Source organism: Hetaerina americana, unplaced genomic scaffold (assembly GCF_022747635.1).
Source record: "Hetaerina americana unplaced genomic scaffold, ioHetAmer1.1.p SCAF_3, whole genome shotgun sequence".
Classification (NCBI taxonomy): Eukaryota; Metazoa; Arthropoda; class Insecta; order Odonata; family Calopterygidae; genus Hetaerina; species Hetaerina americana.
The window spans coordinates 19,970,658-19,993,530 of NW_027286874.1; the positions used below are offsets into that span (position 1 = coordinate 19,970,658).

Below are 22,873 nucleotides of genomic sequence, written 5' to 3' on the forward strand. Positions count from 1 at the left end.
AAATAACTATTCGAAAATAACTTAAGCCCCACGGAATGGGCAATATTCTGTTTTGGAGTATGGATGCCTGTTGACGCTTCTTTTCATTTCATAAATTCATCAATCTCAAGAGCTGTGGACATCTCGTTTCCTATTGGTATACATCTATGCTACCATTTACAGTAATGATCTCTTTACCATTGAATTAAATAGTACCATAATATAAAAAATATGGAAGAAAAGCTAGAAATTAAGAGGAAGACACTACTATCATCTCCCTCACTGATATTTCAAAGGCCAGGCATTATGAGTTATAGCATGTATAACAACACTAATAAAACCGAATTTAGGTTTTGAAATGTGAAGCCAACCTGGTACACATAAAAAAACTTCGCGTGGATATTTAGTCGAGGCGTAAACAGAAATCGACTGACTTTGAATCAATGGTCTTACATTAATAATCGAACGCTTATCCACTAGACTACTACTCAAATACCATTTATAGCCTATGGTTTAAAAATATGCATCGCCGAAAGATGTCATGCTTTCTCTTAGTCTGGCCACCGGTGTAACTTCCTTCTTCATAGCTAGTATTTCCTCTTTTCTTCTTCCTCTTCGTGCGCTCTTGATGATTCCTCATATTACCAAGAGCGCAATAAGAGGAGGTAGCACAGCATATGCTTTATAGTCAATCGATGACGGAGCACCAAACTAAGAAAACTAATCAAATTAAAAATCATAATTTTTTGGTCTGACGATATTGAAAATGCACAACTGATAATTAAATTCAATTTTCAAAATAATTACGATTCCCTTAAGAGCTAGATACCATTCATGGCGTGAATGCCATAGAATGCCTTCTGCCATCCGCCGTACATATCTTGTCCATCGCTCCAGTATTACGCAGATGGAAGACTATCAAGGGCCAAGGATGGATTTCCCAGGGAGAGAGGTGACACCCAGATATCCAAATGCCTCTTAAACCGGTTTTCCCACGGAGAAACCTGATTGACAGTAGTATATTATGAGTTATTTTTCGGTAACGAGTGCAGGTAAAGGCGATATCCACCATTACATGCGATATGTAAAACTCAAACATCTATTATGGGAATTCCTACAGCATTAGTCATCCCCGAACTACTTTTATCGCAGGGAAAATAAAAACCAGCAACAGGGAATTCTTGTGCTGATACACGAACTGGAGGGATTACCACTTCCTTCATCTTCATGTACACGACTCCTTTACCTAGTTTAATTTGAAATCATTAATCTTTCACATATTCACTAAACCCTTTTCCTGTTAAAAACGTCACCGCTTGAAGTGCGTATATCTGAAGAAGGTAATGAAGGGATTCTGCTATTTTGAATAATAAACATCTACAATATTCCTAGGGAGCATTTAAAAGAATAATTTAAACACCCTTGAAAAGTTAAGCCAACGGTATAATGGTACCATCAATAGGATGGTGCCTCACCATGATGCAGCATCTCATCTATTGACACCTATATGACAGCGTCTCTATCAATTAGCGTTTTTTCATTCAAATAAATACATCAAACAACAACCCCATGTCATAATTAGAACGGCACGAATACACGGATCGCTTAAATTTAGAGTAGAAATGGCTGTGACAGGAGTATTTAAGAAAAACGTCCAATTTTGACGTCCAAATTGCTGTAATAAGAAGAAATATGACCGAATATCTCTGGCTAAGCGCACGATAACAACGGAGGCGCAGTGGTCATCCAAAGTGCCCTTCGGACCAGTGTTATGCATGTTACCAAATTTCCGCTTCTCCCCGAACACAATCGCATGGTAACCTTGAATAGGGTCATCAGGTACGATCTCCAACCACCACACCGGCAATTTTGAATGAAAGTTGGTATAAAAGGAGCGTATTTTTTTACACCGCCCTCAGCTTCCCTTCTTTTATTCCTCTTACACCAAAAAAGCCAACTCAGATACGGACGCAGATAATATCACCATGATTTTGCCCTCCGTCACAAAAGATTTAAATAAAGTGACAACGGGAAAGGATGGAATCCATGTTCACTCTCCCATCTACTGCTAAGGAAAGCTCACCGACACGCCTATTGGTCATTTATGAAGATCCCTTGATCACATGGTGAAATTCTATCGGCATTGATAATTAGTTCAGTACATTTCGCAATTGAGGGATAATTTAAAACGATTAGCGAGACAAGATTGATGCACATCACGCAACTGAGGTTAAGGACATGATCCGATTTCGTCTCGGGTTGATAGTGGTCACTGACACTGAAATAACGTGCTGACACATTAAATATCTCGACCCATTTCTCTCTTATCGACATATTCATGTGTGCACGAGTTTGGTGAATGATAAAACGAATATTTTAAAATATTTCACCCCTGCGTAAGTGAGAGCGCAGCTAATCCAGCTTTACCGAAAAACTAATGAAATAAAAGGCGAGTCATGATAGTGGTTCATATTTTAATGGATACTTTCTCGTATAGGATGAGAAAAGTTGAATTGGTGGATTTGAAATCAAGAACAGCATCAAATATTAACTCATATAAAGGTGTACAAAAATTATATTTCAAAATAAAATAGTACGAACGCAAGTTATTTATTTCTTCGACATAATGACGTAAGTCGGAGAAATGGTGGGAGTGGCACTTATTTTTGGGGACTACACTTTTCCCGTACCCGCAGTAGTCAAAGAACTGGTGTCAATTACCCCAAATGGGATAAAAATGGAAATTTCGCTTGAGCAAACTCAGAAACTGCCCAGGTTGGTACAAATTGTAGCTACCGCCACTGCTTTCACAAATGCATTGAGTGCTTAACTCTATACATGCAATCCCTTTTCAGACAAATCAACTGCCTTCGAAAAATATCACGGTTTAGTTATTTGCTTTTGAGTATTTGTCCCTTTGAGCTAAAATTTTTAGCAGTACCTAACAGTTCGAAAGGGCCGTTCTGATAATAGACAAATTACCATACGGAAAGGGAAGCCCTAATTCGTATTGTCCATTACTCTTTCAAATGTCTCTAGTTCATAGAATTTCTTAAAAATTTGAAACAATACAATTGAAGAATTAACTCCTAACTGTTTTAACTTCTGAGTACTTCAACGATCGATTAAATGAACCAATTTAGATTGCTAAAATTTCCTGACGAATGCACTATGCTACGAAGGGAAGTGAGCGTAGCCGTCGATGCACCTAAAACACTAAATTCTCAATAAAAATAATCAAATACATCAATCTCCCTAAATAATTTAAGTAAAATTTCCCATCAGAACGTACGCATGAGCACCAACACCTGATATGATAATACAAAAGGCATTCTAAAGCTCATAATTACACGCAGATCGTTGTACCGTCAACTCATTCCATAATTTTATCATAAATTCAAAGCCTTAAGTCATTATAAAACCCTTTTTCACAAATTTTAGGTTACCTTACGCCTGTTCAATGGCCAATGATCTTTCCTTACCGAGGATACTAATGTGTTTTGCTGAGTCATTCAACTAAGGACAGGACGTTCTCAAAATATCTAACTCAAGGAAATCAAGCAAAGTAGGGCGCATGACGGAAATATTCCATAGGAAAAGCTCTACAACATATCTCTGTTATTAACTGGACATCTATATGTTTGTGCATTTCCTCTTGAGCAATTATTACACCTGACATATCTTATCGACTCTGGTCAGAGCAATCTGTGCACAGAATTAGCAGTATACAGCGCAGAAAACTATATTACGGCATTAAAAGTGAGTACTTTCGCTATAATTGTATTTCGTATCAAAAATACAGTATTCTCAGAATTTTAAAATTAATTAAATGCCTTATTTAGAAAATACATCGTCTTCATCCTCTTGATTCAATCTCACTCAGGAGGAAAATCTTTCCCTTTCATTGAAATTATATTAAACAAGAACGGTCTCATTTTCACTTTTAATTTCCATGAAATCGTTTATGGTGGACGCGCTGCATAAAATCACAACCAATATATATAAATGGATGCACTACGCTCTTCAATACTACCATGACAACATGCATGTAAATTGAATTAATTATTGAGAGGGTGACTTTTTTATCAAACGTAGTAAACAACCAGACGATCTTTCCACGTAGTTATAATTTACATAGTTCGCTCCAGTAGAACTTTCTATTTGGAATCAATTTGCCCCTTCAATCATTTATGCTTGTCTTTATCTCTGTAGGTGGTACTATTTTTAAAACAAGATATAAAATTATGCGATAACAAACGCAACAAATCCCACAGCTTCAAAAATAAATACATTCGCACTCTTCACGTTGTTCTCTTTAGAGATAGCTATGGTCAATAATGCTAATGGTCTGTAAGCTTTTCTAGTAAATGAATTAATGATTTCTACCACAAAAATAAAAATTACGGATATCTTACCAGCAACTTTAAGTCCATTATCCATCAAATAATTCGGATTTTCAGCGATTTAAATCAGCAAATCGATCGATTTGAAATATCAACCTTCGATAAAAATCCTATTCAGTACAATTAACAGTTCTTTACACTCAGACAACATATTGCAGTAGCATACTTTTATTATTGATGACCGATTTGCAAAGCAAACAGAGAACAGGCAAACGAGGAACTAGAGCACAGTGTCTGGAGTCGAACTCACAATTGGTCTCTCCGACATAGCTAAGATTAATCAAATCCTCTATCAGTCAGTCTCTCAGTTGCGGCTGCCCTTTCAATTAGCACGACTCGCATTAGGAAAGCATCCACTCCTCGAATTCAGTGAGAGCACAATCACGAACAAAGAGCAGACTGCCATGCACAGCAACTAATCGACTTTCACTGGTCGGCCTCGCTTTGGAGGAAGGCCATCCGATGTCACGGAAAATATAGTCACAGGAGACGGGAATTAAGGAAAACGCACCCGTGAGGACGGGAGCTCTGTGGGAGGGCTAGCTATGAAGGAGGATTATAGGCAGCCCATGGCAGGGGTGGGAGTGAGAATTATTCAAGGACATGACTTCGGCCTGCCAATGTGGTTGCGTCCATCAGGGTTGTCCATCGACACTGAAACTTTGTCATAAAATCGACGGAAAACAACAAATAGATGCATACACACAAGAAAACCAGTCATGATCTAAAACTCGAAGGTAGACAAGTAGCTTTGATCGCCATGAGAAAAAGGTGGATAAGACCAAATCACCGTGGAGTGTGTATTGATTGTCAAAAACACTAATTTCATTTAATTGATCAGTGAATAGTTTCGAAAATGACTCAAGAATTTGTTATAAACTAGAAAATTTGCTTTCTCATTATGGAAAAGCGATTTATTTAAATTAATTCATGCACTTTGGGAAATTATGATTCTGCCCTACATATGAGGAGAAGAGAAAGGATTCGGTTAATCCGAGACGTCACAGTATATTCTACTGACTAACATACATAAATTAGCGAATCTTCTCGTCTCATAAAATGATCCTGAAATTAAAGGCGCTGATCTCGAACATGCATGACAAACAGATTGGCATTATGAACAGTTTACATCGTTCTATTTTTCACCGTTTCAAAAAATATTTTACTTGAAGAGCTTTTCTTTATTTATTTTCTTCTGGGAAAGGACGAATCGTAATGAATAATAAAACAATTTTCAATCCTCAATCTATGGCAATGACTTCCGTTATTAACACTGCGCTATTGTGCAAGAAGGAAGAATTGAAAATACCCATAAACTTCGTGGCATTGTTTAAGTTATGAAGAATATCTACTCATGTCTTAGTGTGTTTCCTTCGCTGTAGAATAAAAATACATCACAAAGCGCAAACTACGAATATGTATAAATTCTAATAGATAATTAAAGCATTGTAGCTGAGTATGAGGTCTTTGTTTGTTAATCCGCGCCACTAACACAACTAAATACCGCATGATTTCTTTGCCTTGCGTAACGTCGGAAATGGGATTTGCATGGTGTGAGGGATTTGAATGGGATATCTACCTAAAAATCTCATAGAGGGGCCTCCACTAAACGACGAGTTTCCGCTTCCTGGAAAGAGTAATTTACAACATACCATACGGCTAACGGCATCAATTAAGCGTAGATGAAAAATACGGGAATCGAACTGTTGTGTCGCGCCCATCTGTAGAAGAGAGAGTGGCAGCCAAATGCGAATTCAGCTGACTGCATGTTTCAATCTAAACATCCAAAATGCGATTTCGAAGGGCGAAGTTTACGAGGCTCGATAGCACGGTGAAGGAAATGCGCTTTGAAGCGTGGTGCACACAAATAAACAGGAAACAAGCCTTGACGGAGTAACAGGAAAAATCCAGATAGTTGACGGTTGCTGTGCTCGGCCTTTTTGGGTGGATTTCCCGACCAAAATAGAAATACAAAAGAGGAGGAAACTGGACGGTGGGTACCGATTAAGTCAGAGATTCTTAGAAGAGACGACGCACTGCGGCGAAGAGTGAGCGGATTAATTCGGAGCAGATCGCAGGGCGTGAAAAAAATCTCTGGATGGAAAACCGGTATTCTTGGACGGAGAGTGGATGACAGAAACACGTGGAATACTATGGTATGATGGAAAATGAGAACAGAAAATTGAGTGAAGAGAGAGAGGGAGATATAAGAGGGCAAAGAAGAGGAGGAAGACATGATGTTAGGAGAAATTGAGATAATGGTGGACCAGTAATCGAAGAAACAGCGTTAACAAAATTATGTCCAACGAGGATCACCAATTTAAAGGATGTAACATCAGCGAATGGACGAAGAGTCGATTTCTCTAAGGCTATCAACGACGCTATGCGGGAACCGAAAATTATTGTGCGTCGCCTTGCCTTAGTACTTTCTACGAAAATTTCTTATAAGGTTACCTCGGGCTGTAAGTTTTACGCCCGAGAAGTTCAAATATACAAAGAACAACGCAAAATGTGAGATTAATTGTTCAATACAATTAATTACGAACAAGCTGGGAGAAAACAATAAATTAAACGACAAGCAACATAAACCTTTAAAATAAGTATACACTTGAAATTAACGCACAAATTACGATGGTTTCATCTTACAAAAACTGAATTAAGCCTTAAAAGTCATGCAATGTGAACTGTGGTGCTTGGAATGATGTTTATAAAGTCTGGTTTGTTAATTAAAGTGCGCAAGGCAGAAAATCATTTATATGCGAATAATTTTACAAAAAATAAGTCTATAAGGGGTCCTCAGGACTAAAAGTGGAGATAGTAGTTGCAGCGAATCTGATAGGGAAGACTTTCTTCGTGTGTCGCTCATATGCGCTCCCAAACAGCACTCGTAGGAAGAACGAGCACATCGAGAGGGATATAATGGTCATATCATCTGTAATGTGAACACTAAACTTAGGATAAAGAGTATAATATGAGATGAAATAAAAGCTTACGATACATTGAATAAATTAAATGTTTTTGAGAGTCTACAAAACTAGGCCGGAAGAAATTGCTCTATGCAATCTAGAGTGCGTTTATTAACATCAAGTGATATATGTATATAGTTCGACCAACATGATCAGTGAGAGGCATCCTAAAGGAAAAAGAACGAGCCTCAGCCAACGCAGGTACGGGAAGTTGACGGAAGACGCGTCCGATCGTATTGAGGATGACGAAGCGAAAAAGAGCGAAGCGGCGAAAGCGATTACAGGTACAAAAACAAAAGGGGACGAAGAACCAGATGAAAAATTTAGCAAGGCAACAAGGTGGAGGACGCCTTGAGATTGGGGAGACGTGAGCTTTGGTGGGCAATTAGCGCGGGAATTGGAATGTAAAACGGAGACGAGGATAGGAGAATGGGTGAGGTGAAACACGAGGAGTAAAATAGAAAGGTGCGGGGATAGAGAGACGTAACAAGGAGGAACTTTAGGAAATGACAAGATTCTCCGAAGAGATGTGATCGTGATACGACGGGAGCGAAGCCCTCCATCCGTCGCCTCCTTCCAGTACCGCCATCCCCTTTCCCTCTTATTCCTCCTCATTACCCACGGCTTGGCCGTCACACTCCACTCACTGCCTCCGGGCTAATCTCCCCCCGCCCCCTCCAACCAGAACTCCGTCCCGCCATATTCCCTCTTCCCACTCCACCCTCCTCTCCCTCTGTCTCTCTCATTTTCCCTCTCTCGGCCAATTCCTTCCACATTCCCTCCTAAGGAAACACCCCACCCCGCCCTACCCCTTCCCCATATTCCGGGGACTTCCACTTCACCCTCCCTCCCTTCCCCTACCCTCCTCGAGAGTTCTCCTCCCTTGCCTCCCTCTCAGCCTCACTCCGCCGCCCTTCCACATTTCGCTCCCTTAACGCTAACCCATAAATACGGACTCTTGGGCCCACTCTCCACCTATTCAATCCTCGGCGACTGACCAAGAGGATCGAGACTGCAAACCGGGAGAACGAGGGATTTGCCACCAGGGAGGACAGAAAGGAGATCAGACGAAAGGCGACTGCTGCCTCTAGAGGTAGGTGGTCCATGAGAATGGGGACGGAAAATTGCTTAGTGATCAAAGAACTTTTTTCTTCGGCAGTGTATAAATTCCCAGTTGAGGCGGTTGAGGGATGGTGTTGGTGTGGCATCGGAGCGTGGGTGTCCCGTAAATTTGAGATATTTCCCTGCCTGCAATGTCATTTCCCTTCTCTCATGTTGTGACGTGGTGCTTTATTTAGGCTAAAGTGTGATGCGACTCCGGAGGAATTCGGCTGAATGCGTTTACCCTATTTTGCTGGCGATGAAGGAATGAAATAAGTCTTGTAGTTCATTTTTCTGGTGATTTAGTATTAGGAAGTAAAGTTATGATTTACGTTCCGTACTTGAAACTCAAACTTAGTTAAAGGATAAGAATTCATATATTGTGAAACACTACCAGTACCCCGGAAACAAGTGATAGTTCAAGTTGCTCACTCACACGCTCAATGGTTGTGACGACGTGAAAATTGGTCCAAAGTAACGGCATTTCATTAACACTTCCTTTCGTTTGACAGCTCGGAATGATACTACGACGCGCTCAATGTACAAGGAAGTAATTTAAAGCCAATTATTCAACGTTTCATTTTCAACATTCACGTGGCTAAAGGATTATATTATATTATTAGTATGAGCGATCGTTTAAATTTATTTGTCATCTTGGAAACTATGAAGGATTTGAATATAGTGGGAATAATCTAAGTAACAATCCATATTATGGTTTTGAAAAGACCCCACAATAATTTCCCAAGGATAACTTTTCGTCACATAAAGCCCACACTAACTTTTGTTTTATATTATTCTCTATAGTTGTCTCGTAACAATTTCTATGTTAGGGTTTCTCGAGAAAATCTATCGAACTCGTGTGGCTACAGTTATCTTTCACATGAACGTTGTCTTCATTCATACTTAGCTTTCACGAACTGCGGCGTTCTGCTGTTCCATACACCCTACCCCCTTTGTCACGCCATAGGTAAATGGTAGTCCACCATAGCATTGGGTAAGCAACACACGACTGCTAAGGATGAGCCGAATATACCATAGAAGATGGGAAGTCGCAACATCATCAAACGCTTCTATGCCTAGCTACTCGAATCGGCACCAGCACATATGCTGAACCACACATATTCCGACATTAGATGCCACTTCTCTTTCGCCAACGGGCGTTGTCCTTTTTCGACCATAATAAATATCATACTACATCATCAAATAAGTCCACACTAAATGCTTCCTAATGAAGGGAAACTAGAAACTGGAATCTCAAAGCAGCCGGGACGAAAGTTTTCATGCTGAAAGCTGCTCAATTTTAGGATTGCTCGTCTTTGTATTGAGGCTCATATCATATTATATAGGATATTTTAATTGTGGATTAGCCTAATTCACCCTCGTTTAACAACCTAGGATAAAGATTTCCTTAAATACATAACTCCTGGTACTTATACTAAACAGGATAAGTACCTCATCCTGTTTTTAGCGTCAGCATTTTTTTAATCTACAAACTAAAGTGTTTCTGTCATAATTAATCCGTTGATGAGACGATTCCGGAAAAAAAACAATGGAATGCCTCTTCTTTGATGCATTCAAAAAGGGGTGATAAGGGAAATATCGTGATGGTTACAGTGATTTAACCAGGACAAAAATTATTTAAATTCATACTGCCGGACAAGAAACACATACATACATAGATCCCTAATGACACAATTGTGCCCCGTCAATTCCTATTCACAGACCACCTCAATTTGATGTTATGGAAGTAAGAGGCAGGAATAGAAAGATACAAGAAAAAAACCAGTCACTAAACCTCACACTTTAAAGGTCAGAAATATTTATTTGGTTTTTTAGTTTTCACTTTTTTGTGAGAGATAGTTGAGGCCGATACTTTGTGGATATCCATTTGTAAAGCATGAAGAAAGAATGAAAGGCATCGCGTTCCCACAGGAAATAATTTATTACCATCGACTTGTTTCGCTACACTGTAGCATCATCACTATCCCCAGATGATGCTGCAGTGTAGCGGAACTAGTCGACAGAAAAAATTCTTGCCTGTGGAAACGCGAAGTCCTTTTGATTCTTTCTTCGTGCTTTACTTTTTTGTGATATTGTAGACTCTTCACGGCTCTCTAACGGAAGGGGAATGGAATTCAATAACCACATTCGCTTTATACAACTATCCACGAATATATAATTATTCCCCCACCACCAAATGCCAAAATTTAACAAGCCTCAAACTATCTATCTGTTTATTCACTTAAGTTAGTGTAGGATGTTCATTCGTTCCAGTAATTTTCTTGAGAATAACCCTACGATACGTTTGATATCGAGGTAAATCTTTTACCAGTCACACGTTCAATGAAATTGTTTCTCAGCATGATAATTTCCTATTACGGTTATCGAAACGAAATCACTTTTTCTAGTCACAAAGTGCTGTTTACAATAAAACCGGAATGCAAGCCATTAGCTCTTGCCAGCATACGTACATGGTTTATGATTTCACATATTTTGTCATGTGCTCAAAGAATGCCACCGGGTTTCTTAAGCATGGCATTATTTAGAATAAAATCATCTTATCGTACTAACTATCAACACAGGACTCGAAAGTAACATGATGCGGTTACTTTGTGCGTCGTTAAATAGTTATCGCACCAATCAATCCATAGCTATTTCCCAGAAGGTCGGTTTGAGCCCACCAACTCATTACACTAATCTTCTTAATTTAATCTGAATTAAAATCACTATTCAACACTCAACTGGTTAAATTATTATAACTTAGTATTGAAAATCGCCCAATAATTCCATGTCACTATGCATTCCATTGACGCAATAGAATATTGTTGACATTTCTGCTCGAAAGAGCACTCCTAAGAGTGATTCATTTCTTCCCCTTCCCGCCTCTCTACCGCAATGATTGGCATTCTGCTGAAGTGAACTGTATACATGGCGATGCTCAAAGTAAAAGGCAAGCTTTCAATCAAACCGCAGTCAATTTCAAAATTTTTTTCGCACTAATGCAGGTATTTGTGGGTATTTTCGTCATGCATACTACCTTGATCAAAAAGTTCCCGGAATAACCACCGTGTGGCGCTCCCATCGTTCCGATTTGAGTTCTGTTTTTTTTGTTAAATTGGTACATCTGTTGTTGATATTCCCTTTAAATCTTAGTGTCATAACTTGACATTTGCAAAAGTTACGGTCGGTTTTCGGTATGTCCATCAGTGCTTCCTGCGATTTTTCCATTACTTCCTCTCGGCTGCTAAAACGCGTTCCCCGTAATGGTTTTTTAACTCGATTGAACAGAAAGAAGTCACAGGGAGCCAAATCAGGTGAATTCGGTGGCTGTTGGATGGTATTTGTTGCATTTTTCGTCAAAAAATTACGAATAATGATAGCACTGTGCGACGGTGCGTTATCATGGTGCAAAATCCACGAGTTTTCTGCCCACATTTCTGGTCTCTTTCGGCGAATTGCTTCACGCAAACGTCTCATAACGCCCAAATAATACTCTTTGTTTACTGTCTGGCCTTCTGGCAAAAATTCATGATGCACTACACCGTTGTAATCCATGAAAACCGTCAGCATTGCCTTCTTTTTTGACTGAAAACGACGTGGTTTTTTTGGTCTCGGCTCATTTGGTGAACGCCATTCACTTGCCTGATGTCTGGATTGCGTGTCGTACTCATAAACCCACGTCTCGTCTCCAGTAATGATCCTTTTGATGAATGTGGGATCGGATTCAGACTCGCAAATCATGTCTTTTGCGACGTCAACACGGTCTCTTTTTTGCATGAAATTGAGGTCTTTTGGCATGCTCCACGACGGAAACCCAAATCATTAACCACAATGTCTTGGGCGGATCCATAGGCAATGTTCAAGTCCTCCGCTATTTCTCTGATGGTTAATTTGCGGTTATTGACCAACATTTCTTTTACTTTATCAATTTTTTCACCGACTTTCGATGTCGATGGTCTGCCACTGCGTTCATCATCTACGATTGACTCACGACCACTTCTGAACCGCTCGTGCCACTGGTAAACGACCGTTTTTTTTAGAGAATCGTTGCCGAAACACTTTTCCAACATTTCCAACGTCCGTGCGCCACTAAATCCGTTTTTTACGCAAAATTTAATACAAGTTCGTTGTTGCAAATTTAAATCCATTTCTGCAATTGTAAAAAAATCGCCAACACACACAGAGATAGATGTACTCTTGGCTACGTAACTTTTGCAAATGTCAAGTTATGACAATAAGATTTAAAGGGAATATCAACAACAGATGTACCAATTTAACAAAAAAAACAGAACTCAAATCGGAACGATGGGAGCGCCACACGGTGGTTATTCCGGGAACTTTTTGATCAAGGTAGTATAGGTAATTTCGCATGCCTGGATAGTAAAAAGCTTTTTTTCTCCAAGAAAATCTTTCCCTAATAGCAATTTTCCTCTCGTTACGATTAATTTCGGAAGGTTCCTTTATATTCATACATAAAACAGATATTTTCGTCAAGTTTTAAGGGCGCCCTTGCAACATCTTCCCTACCTTTAAAGAGTAACTGATAAAAGCACAGCCTTCTTTCAATAAATTATAGTAATAGAAAATACGGAAACGCTCTACTCTACAACCTAATAGCGTTTTAGTGATTGTACGTGCGGTACATTTCACTTGTTGTCATAAATAATACGAATTAATAATTAAGGTTTGCAATTCTACCATTTTACGTAGCAGCGTCAATTCTTCACTTTCATTTTTCCTCGTGATTGGGCCAACGAAAATATGCTCAAAGAAGGCATAAATCATAACCTCAGGCTGGTTAGTTTTTTTCGTCAATTTACCGGGGACTTAAACGACCGCTCACAGGTATTGTGACCTCACTAGCGCTGCTTTGTTTCATCGCCAGGTGGCAGCATTGGCCGGCAGGTCTCTTTCAGCAACCTTCGTCGACATTTCTTAGATTACCTGTTTAACGTCCATCTGATCGCCCTACTTCCAAACTATCCACGAAAAACATAAAATCTTGTAATATAATGAGCATCCATGGCTATTAAGGATGCTTGGATAAATTCAAGCGCAAAAAGGCACGAATAGGAATAAATCACTGGCCCGATTACCTAAACTACCCTTCATTTCTCATTTATTTCTCAAAAGAAGTCATATCCGAAATAAAGAACAATAACAAGGTACCTAGGTAAGACTTCAATCGGCTATTTCCTTAAACAAATTCAACTGTCAACCAATAATTCCAGGGCCATATTTTTAATTGTTTGCTTTTATATTATTGTACAGTAGTATTAATTTAGATACAATAACTTCAAATATGATACCCCACTGGTCCTTTTATTGGTTCTTAGCCACAAACCATAAATGCCCTAAATGCCCGGAGAGAATAAGCCTTAAAAGCGCAACATTAACTTATGAATGTATGAGGGCCATTTTTATCAATTGCTTCATTTTTCCTATAATCCTTAGAATAGATAAAGCTTAAAAGTGTTTCACGTCATATTCAATCGACGATGTTCACCCTTCCGATCGGTGTTGTAGGAATGGTCATACAAATTTAGTTGGGATTAAAATTGGCGAAACGCAAGCAAATACTTCTCCCATGATAACGTAGAAGCCTTATAATAATGTGGTCAGCTAATGAAATTGCAAAAATCTCCTGACTTAGTAAGCAATGACAAACTGTGATTTTCTAATATCTTCCAGTGCAAGTAATTACTGCAAAAGCGATAGAGTTGAGCAATATTTAGCAATAAGTCCATAAAAAAATCTTAAATCCCAAGTACCAAGGGAGAAAATACACTTGACGCGCTGGTCCCGACAGAGTGACCCGGCCAGCCTCCTCCCCTCCTCACCATCCAGTTAGTCCACTCTTTCCTATATGACCGGGAGACAATTACGAAAGAGCTAATGTTTCTTATTTGGATATCTTAGGTCAAATTAACATTAGGGCATCTAATAGTCCACCCATTGACAAGGAAACGGGTTTTAAATCGCTATATATGGAAAAATATACTATTAAATATCTTATAACAATAATTTAGAATCAACCTATGCAGATAGTTTCTATCGCGAGTTTTCAAATCACTCTCTCTCTCTCTCAGACACACACACAGATACACATGTACACAGGCAAAGATTAAAATTTTACTCTATGTAATGTTTAGGGTAAAGCATATGGACTTGGTAAACAAGCCCTAATGTTGCTAGCTAATTTATCATTCTAAACAAACAATTTCCATTGTTAACTATATAAAAATATAGATTAATAATAATGTTGCCATTGATTCAGACTCAATATTAAAACATTCGCAATCCTCTTTCTCCATCACCCCTTTTCTTCTCGTCAAATCCAATGGTAAATCTCTAAAATTAATCTCTCGATCCCTCTGAGACCCGCAGATTGAAAATAGAAACGATAGAGTAGGTGATATGTTTTGAAAACTAAATTCAAACATCATAGAGATATTAAAGCAAAATAATTCATTTAATGGATGATAAAATCTTACGACACATTTCAGGGAAAAAACAAAGCTTAGCCATGACAATGGAATAGTAGTTAACGTGTGCATTTTGATTTTTTCCAAGATATGCAAAGGAAAATGCCTTAATCTTAAACTCACTACATTACCTAGATTAAAATAGTAATCGAAAAATTTGTCTTAGTTACGTTCAATGTTTCCACCATACCAATCCGAAAAGAGTCACGCACCAAAGACTACCATACTTGAACATGATGTGAAAATAAATTGTAACTCTCAAAATTTTCAAATCTTATGATTTTATTAAATGCATGCACATTTTTATAATAGCTCTAAAACTCCTTCATTCACATTGACTATATTTCTCGGCATTAAGTAATAATTTATAGCAGTTCTTAATATATAATTTTCAAATATAACTCTATTAATATTTTATTCACCACTACATACATGTATAACTCTCTTTTCTCTCCGATAACTAATCGATTAAAACAGAAGGGAGAGATAAAAGATGTTATTCTTTCCACTTTTTAACTTTATTAGGCTGTAGTCAAATCAGCGGCAACAATGACGGTGGCCTTAGTAGTGGACGAAAATTGTGCGAAAAAAAATTTATTCCAATATTAATTGGATATTTTTAAATAGGCGACAGCGTAGCATAAAAACATGGAAATAATAAGATCTCTTCCTGTTTTCTCTTCAGATGAAGAGAAAACAGGATAAATTATAGCTTAAAGAATCGTACCATGGATTCGAACACCACTTTATGGACAATAAAATAGTTTTCTAGTGATCTCATAGCTTCTAGGAACAATATATTATGCAGTTAATCGCATCTCTGAGTCAAACCTTGATAGAGACAGCGGGGAACGGATAGTTATTCCAATAACGACATATTTATATATATATATATATATATATATATATATATATATATATATATATATATATATATAAATGAAGTGGGCAAGTGGAAATTGATGAGTATAATATCACTAAGTTATTTCTAATGATCAATATGTGTTATGGTAGTGAATCTGACTAATTTCGTATTTCGTTAGGTGCATTGAAATTAAAATACTGCAGTAGGATAACTGAGAGGATACCATCTCATTGTCTGGTTACAAGGGATATGCATAATTCTATTAGAATGCTAATACCTTGCGAAAGAAACGAATTTTCCGGCCCGTTTAAGCAATGTATGCCCTCCAGAACCTTCGCTATTAGTGCTTAACCTGTTACAAGCATGGATGGTCAAACCGTGATAGGAGTACGGTGAAGGGTTCCATACATCAGTAACGGAAAAGAACCCCACATATTGCAATCTCCAACATTTTTAACGTGTATAGCAAACACCACATTGCCATAACTGCACTTAAACGGCACTGTTAAAAACTATGCTGCTGTAATGATAAAATGATCGCAGACTTATTAATAAATAGATTCAAGTTTTCCGCCCAAACGTGAACACTGAAATTTAAGCTTTACATTGATTTAGCTAATTGCAGAGCAAACACAAATCTAAAGTAAAAACAGATGCCAGGACGCTGACGAAATAATTTCTAGATTTTCTGCGGCAGGATCCAAGTAGGTGGTAGCACATGGATTACCGCAAGGCATGGTAAAAGCGACTACCATTTGGAAAACTAGGTTCATACTGCACGCATGATTTATTTTTTCCTCGTCCATTTCCTACCCCTTTGAAGCGGAATCCGTTTTCCATCGTGCCGCAGTTAATTACATCCGTCTTTTACCTCTAACGCTTGACTGCTAATCCGAAAATTCGCTGGCACGGCATCGAACGACGGAAATGACAGCTTCCGATCGATCCCAACGACCCAACGATAACTGAGAAGTTGCGTTTAGTATCGACGATTTCGAAAGACGTCCGTTCGTCATTCTTGCATCAACTATCTAGTGTGAAGAGACAGAAAGAGTTTTGCATCCAGAAAGATATGCCCCATTGCCTCAACGGTCTGATTGCGATGTAGGGAACGCATGGAAGGAAAAATTCATGGTAGACCCAGGCGTCCTTTTTCCACAACCTTTCCCCTTCATTTAAGATATTTCGGTAGGGCCTAAAAAAATATCGGGGACCCACAATATAAAGCAAAAGGAAAGCGTCGTTGAGAAACTCGAAGCTTTCTAGAAAAGGTATTAGGTTCGGACACCTTAACCACTAAATGTGTCCTCTTATCTGCAATTTGCAGACATGAGTTGAAAGTCAATTTTATTATTTCTGCCAAAGTACATTGCACAAGCCAAAGGCATTGTCAAAGGCTCATTCGCTACGGACGACGAATTCCGAAAATTTCCCAGCAGTTAGACGCGCGCGTCTTTGATCTTTATTGGAAACTGATTGCTCAAGAGAAACAATAGAATTTAGGAATTTGAAACATCGCACCTCCCATTTCAGAGAATCAAGCGAAAATAGCATTCAAATGAAAGGGGCAGTGTTGAAAAAGCCATTCTCTTTTCACACTTTTAAGTTCCGGTGCTAGAATAAGAACTAATAAACCAAACACTTCAAATTATCCATAAGCGAAAAATAATTCTACGAGTTTTACTTGCCTAGATAGTGGACACATGAACAAGCTCACCACATCCGATTTCCATATATGTATCACTATAAATCAGCCGATTTAAATAAATATTCCCCTAGGTTAGGGATTCTCGGAATTGCAGTCATGAAATATTTCCGAGGCTCCACGATTGTTAAATCTTAGAAGGGAGAGAAAATCATAACAAATGACATCTGTAACCTTATGATGGACTGTAATTAACCTTAAAACCAAAATAATAATTTAAAATAGAGGATTTTTGAATAATCTGATCTAATGTAATCACTTAAATTATAACCGGTACTGCGTTTTATTAAAGTACTCCTTGCTATAGCACTCAGTACGCGAGGTTTCAAGGAAATCCCTGGAGTAACTAGTGTTCTTTTGAGTATTATGCTTCTGTTCTGGATATCTAAGAATACCTGTCATGGAATTTGCAGTTTATAACACGTAGTAGGAAAAGCATTAGGCATCTATTCGAAATTGATTACTTAATTACCGGCTGTGAATTCACCACTAATACATCATTCAACTAAACTTTTTCACTGCATTCAGGTGCGGAATAAAACGATAAGAAGAACGTGGGAATTCAAATGATAGGCAGGAGAACTCAAAGAGATGATCACCTACCTGATAATCGCGTCTTATATATTTTTCGCATCCTTAGCGACTTTGAACTTCTGGGTCCATTAAAGGTTTTTTAAACTGATTACCATCATTTATCAACGTGGTTTCAATAGCCTACCACACTCCTGAATAACTTATATAGACAGTAAATAAAAATGTAAATTTCAGATGATTCTTTTTTCCAGCGTTATTAAAGATTAACACTGGGCTTTCAGAATTCACTCAATTATTATTATTATTTGTTATTCTGCCGATTAAGGAAATATTTGGATGGGCACAGCCTATACAAAGGTAAAACGATATATTTCCTTACCTTTCCTTACAAAACACAACCTGCCATCCGACGCTAAAAATAAGCCCCTCTTAAATTCAGCATACTTTCTTCCTCGCTTCATTCCGTTCAACGGGCTTATTACATTCCTATCCCGTCCTCCTTTGCCAAACATCTTCCTCTCTAACAGTCTTCAACAGCCAATTGCCAACCGAAATGCTCTGCATACATCCTTCCTGCCGCTTTTGGGTTTCTTCCAACAAATCCCTCTCCTCCTCCGCCATGATTAGCACTTTCTCGTTTGTTTCCCTTTCTGTCAATTACATCTTTTCCATCACTATCCGCACTCAAATTGTAAAAGCCTCCAATCTACGTCAATCATCTCGCTTCAATGATTATGTTTCCGCGCCGTAAAAACCCACGCTCCATATCAAAGTTAGGACGTGCCGTTTCTTAACATACTTATTCAACATTCTTGTCCTTGATGCCCTCCACTTTATGGAATCTTCATGGACTAACGCAATTCTTCTTCTTAATGTCTCGACTACTTTGACTATTTTAACCCAGAGCACTTGTGAGATAGGTAAACTGTTCCATCTGATCTAGTTTAGTAAATCCTATTTCAATAATTAAGGCAGCTTTTCTCTTTCTCAAAAGTCGCTTAAACATTGATTGATTTCTTCTCATTCCATGCCTACAATATTTCACTGGCTAAATTATCACAATCAATTATATTTAAACTTATATTATTACACTTTTTATGGTAACTTTTATCTCTGACCTTCATTCAACCGCGTGGAAGAAGCCACACACGCCAAATAGGGCAAAAATTGTTAACTAAGTTTCTTTCATGCCTTAAAATTTTTCATTTATTTTGCTTGAGTTTCATTCAAGTGCCATTAGATAAGGTATGCAATATAAATATTTAATTAACTATTAATCCAGAGTCATGAAAGGTAATAAAGAAAATATAGCAACAATTTTCCACTAGATAATGGAAAATAATAACCAGTGGAAAATGATTACTATATTTTCTTTATTATGTACAAATTCCACCACATTATGCCTGAAACTACTCAATTTGTCCATGGAAAGTAAATTCTAATATAGACGCAAATTCTTCAAAGTCTTTGAAATATTGATGGATTAATTCCTCGAGTCAACAATGTTCTCCTTAGAAACCGCTCGTGTAATTCTTCAACAAGCACTAACTAAATTAATTTGATATTTGAATCCTACAGCACCAAAGAAGAGGTTAGTTTTATAAAAACTGAATATCTTCTGCTAAATGCTATCACGCGATTACGACGGTTACGGGTATACTACACTCCCAGAGCAGGAAATTAGAAAACTTCATTTTCCGCTCTTCGCCTCTGGCAGTCCGTTCACCTCTGATATCCTGATAGTAACTTTGGCTTGTCATCAAGTTTCCCTGGAACCAAAACGTCTAAGTTTACGCGACACTCACACTCGAGACGAGATTTGAACCCATTGCCTTTATGTTACAAGGCGATCGCATTACCCACCAGTGTAACCCGTCTTGCAATTTACTTATAATCTTTTTAATTAAATATAATATATTTCCAAAATCATGGCTGCTCCCATTACATGATTTGATTTCCAGTAAGAATGAGTATTCTGCAATTGATTACAATTTACCTCTGAGATTATTCCGATCAAGGATTACATTTAAATGTCGATTTTATGTTTGGTGCCTCTAACATTTAAAAAAGCTAAATATTAATTAATACCCAGGCGTTATGGTAGAGATCTAGCTCTTCCCGCATACTTACGATGGGAACCTCCTGTTTCACAAAAAGAGTAAACAAGACTAAAACTTTTAGAAAGATACAAAATACCCGAGTTTATTTTTGTCACAGATGTAATATTATGCCCTCATTTAAACATTGGCGGATGGAATCACCAAATAAAAAGAGATTGGAACCATCACTGGCATTCAAGCACACGTCCTTCCCTCGAACGATAAAAATCGTAGCCATATCAACCCCTGGTAGACCAACATTTTTCATAAAAAAGCAAACTACGAAGCTTTACTCAAACTCGCCCATAATTGTATGATGTAGATATTCAATTATATATGTATGCGTAAGTGTGTTTATACATTCGCGCAAATATTTCTCCATTCTTACATGCGAGTATCTATGCATACCCTCATCACGCGCCTATGAGACGGCTTATGGTAGTGTGCTACGTAGATGTTTTTCGTATAATAGTTTCACTTGATACAAATTTTAATAATTTTTATTACATTTCAGATTGAAACGGATCAACTACCAAAATGCGAGACAAAGTCCTAACGCTGGCGCTGCTGACGCTGGCAGTGCTTCCTTTTGCCGCCCCTGCACAACTCAAAGAAGTCTTCAGGTGGAAGCAGATGGACTTCACGTATCCGACCAACGAGGACCGCACCAGAGCCATGCAAACCGGCGCGTTCCACCAAGACAAAACTCTTCCCTTGGGGTTGGAGGTCTATGGAGATAGGGTGTTCATCACTCTCCCTAGGTGGAAAACCGGAAGTCCGGCCACCCTGGCATACGTCCAACGCCCCACTAACATCAACGCGCCCCCTTCATCCCCCCTCCTCACACCTTACCCTAGCTGGGAATGGAACAGGGAGAACTCAGGATGCGACGCGTTCACCTCCGTCTTCAGAGCGATGGCAGATAGTTGCGGTCGCCTCTGGGTGATGGACGCAGGGAAATCCAACGTTGTCGTCAACCCACAGCAGCTGTGCCCACCTCAGGTACTCGTGTTTGACCTAAAAACCGACACCCTGGTCAGGCGGTTCCGATTCCCCGAAGCTGACCTCAAGGACGGCTCATTCTTCACGAACGTCGCCGTCGACGTGAGGAATGACCGCAACGGAAAACCAATCTGCGACGAAGCGTACGCTTACATGTCTGACGTTTGGCGCTCGGGGATGGTCGTTTACAGCTGGAAGCATGACAAGAGCTGGAGAGTAAACCACGACTTCTTCCTACCCGATCCACTCAACTGCAAGTACACTGTCGGAGGGTATACCTTCCACTGGTCTGATGGACTCTTTACCGTGGCCATGGGGCCGGTAGACTCGGCCACCAACGACAGGATGTTATATTTCCATGCCATGTCAAGCGATAAGGAGTTCTCCGTACCGGCTTCCACCGTCCGTAACTCGAGCCTGGCGAATACATATCCAGACACCTTCAAGCTACTAGGAACCAGGGGACAAAATGGACACTCTTCAGCTTCCGACATGGACAAAGACGGAATACTTTTCTACAACCTCGTGACCAGGAATGCAGTGGGATGCTGGAACTCCAAGTTCCCCTACAGGGCTCCCTACCTGGGTGAAGTTGAGAGCAACTCCGAAACGCTTATTTTCCCCAACGACTTGAAGGTCGATCAAGGCGGTATGGATGGCTTTATCCAAACAGGATCCCAAAGGAGAAGGCAAGCGACGACCCAGGGCAAACAACATTTATGGGTACTCTCCAATAAGCTGCAAGCATTCCTCTACGGTGAGTTGGACAAGAACGATTACAACTTCAGGATCCTAGCTCTTCCTGTTGAGGACGCAATTAAGGACAACGCTTGCCATCCGGACTTCATTCCATCGGTAGATGATCTTCCAGCAAGATTCGGTTGCGATTTGTAACTAAGCCATACGTTATTAGCTTAAGGTGATGGATATATTCGCCGTCCGTCCTATCTCACTTTTCGCCAGTCAGCAGTGCGTCAACCCATTGCAGAGGGCTGTTTAGTCATGGAAGCTTCCAGATGACTAGACGTTTGGTTTAGTTCCAAATCAGGTGAAGAAAACTTCACGCAAAAATTGTTTCAGTTTTCAGAAACCTCTATTTAAGGCCTAGCCTATGCAAGTATTTCTCTGTGTATTTCTGCCTCTGAATGGCAATCAGTACAAATTAGGTGTTGTTGTTAATAAACTGTCGATAAAAAAATCATACTTCTTGTTTCTTTTGATTTATTCTCCTGAGTCCTACCGAAAACAAATTCCATCGGTCAGTTTTTAATTTGGCTTCCCCTATTAGATATTTAATGTATTCCCATTTCTTCCAAAACTAAACGAATTCCATCATAAAGCTTTCGTTTGCTCTCTGCAAAACCGGAAGGCCGATAACATAATCACAACCAAGATATTTTGAAGAAATGCACGATGAGTATTAAAGCTAAAGCTGATTAAAGGAGAAAAAAGCATTTAAAGTAACATAACCTTTAACGTAACCTTTAGTTATGACCAGAGACTGAAAGGCATACGAAAACTGGCAGAAAGACAGTTGGTACCGCGTGAAGTGTATACGAATTCATGTTTTCCTAAGGCAGAGAAATTGCAGTAATAAAAGTGTACTCCTTGCATCATAATATGGATTGAAAGTATGGGTATGCCAGAATAAGAGTATCTGATTAGGAGGGATAGAGAGAATAATTAATGAGTCATGAAAGAATAGTCATTGAAAAGTATGAAATGTATATCCAA

The 22,873-nt window shown here is 38.9% G+C and overlaps 1 protein-coding gene across 1 annotated transcript; it reads left to right on the plus strand.

Moving 5' to 3' along the window:
• The first annotated feature begins 8,308 nt into the window (after window positions 1–8,308).
• Window positions 8,309–22,340, plus strand: LOC139690670 (dopaminechrome tautomerase-like). Its single transcript, XM_071588164.1, has 2 exons — window positions 8,309–8,441; window positions 20,652–22,340. The coding sequence occupies exon 2, from the start codon at window positions 20,675–20,677 to the stop codon at window positions 22,031–22,033; it is 1,359 nt and encodes a 452-aa protein (XP_071444265.1). The 5' UTR covers window positions 8,309–8,441; window positions 20,652–20,674; the 3' UTR covers window positions 22,034–22,340.
• Window positions 22,341–22,873: the final 533 nt, after the last annotated feature.

Bases quoted from the DNA above. Each gene is read 5' to 3' on its own strand.
- LOC139690670 (XM_071588164.1), top strand. From the start codon at position 20,675: ATGCGAGACAAAGTCCTAACGCTGGCGCTGCTGACGCTGGCAGTGCTT.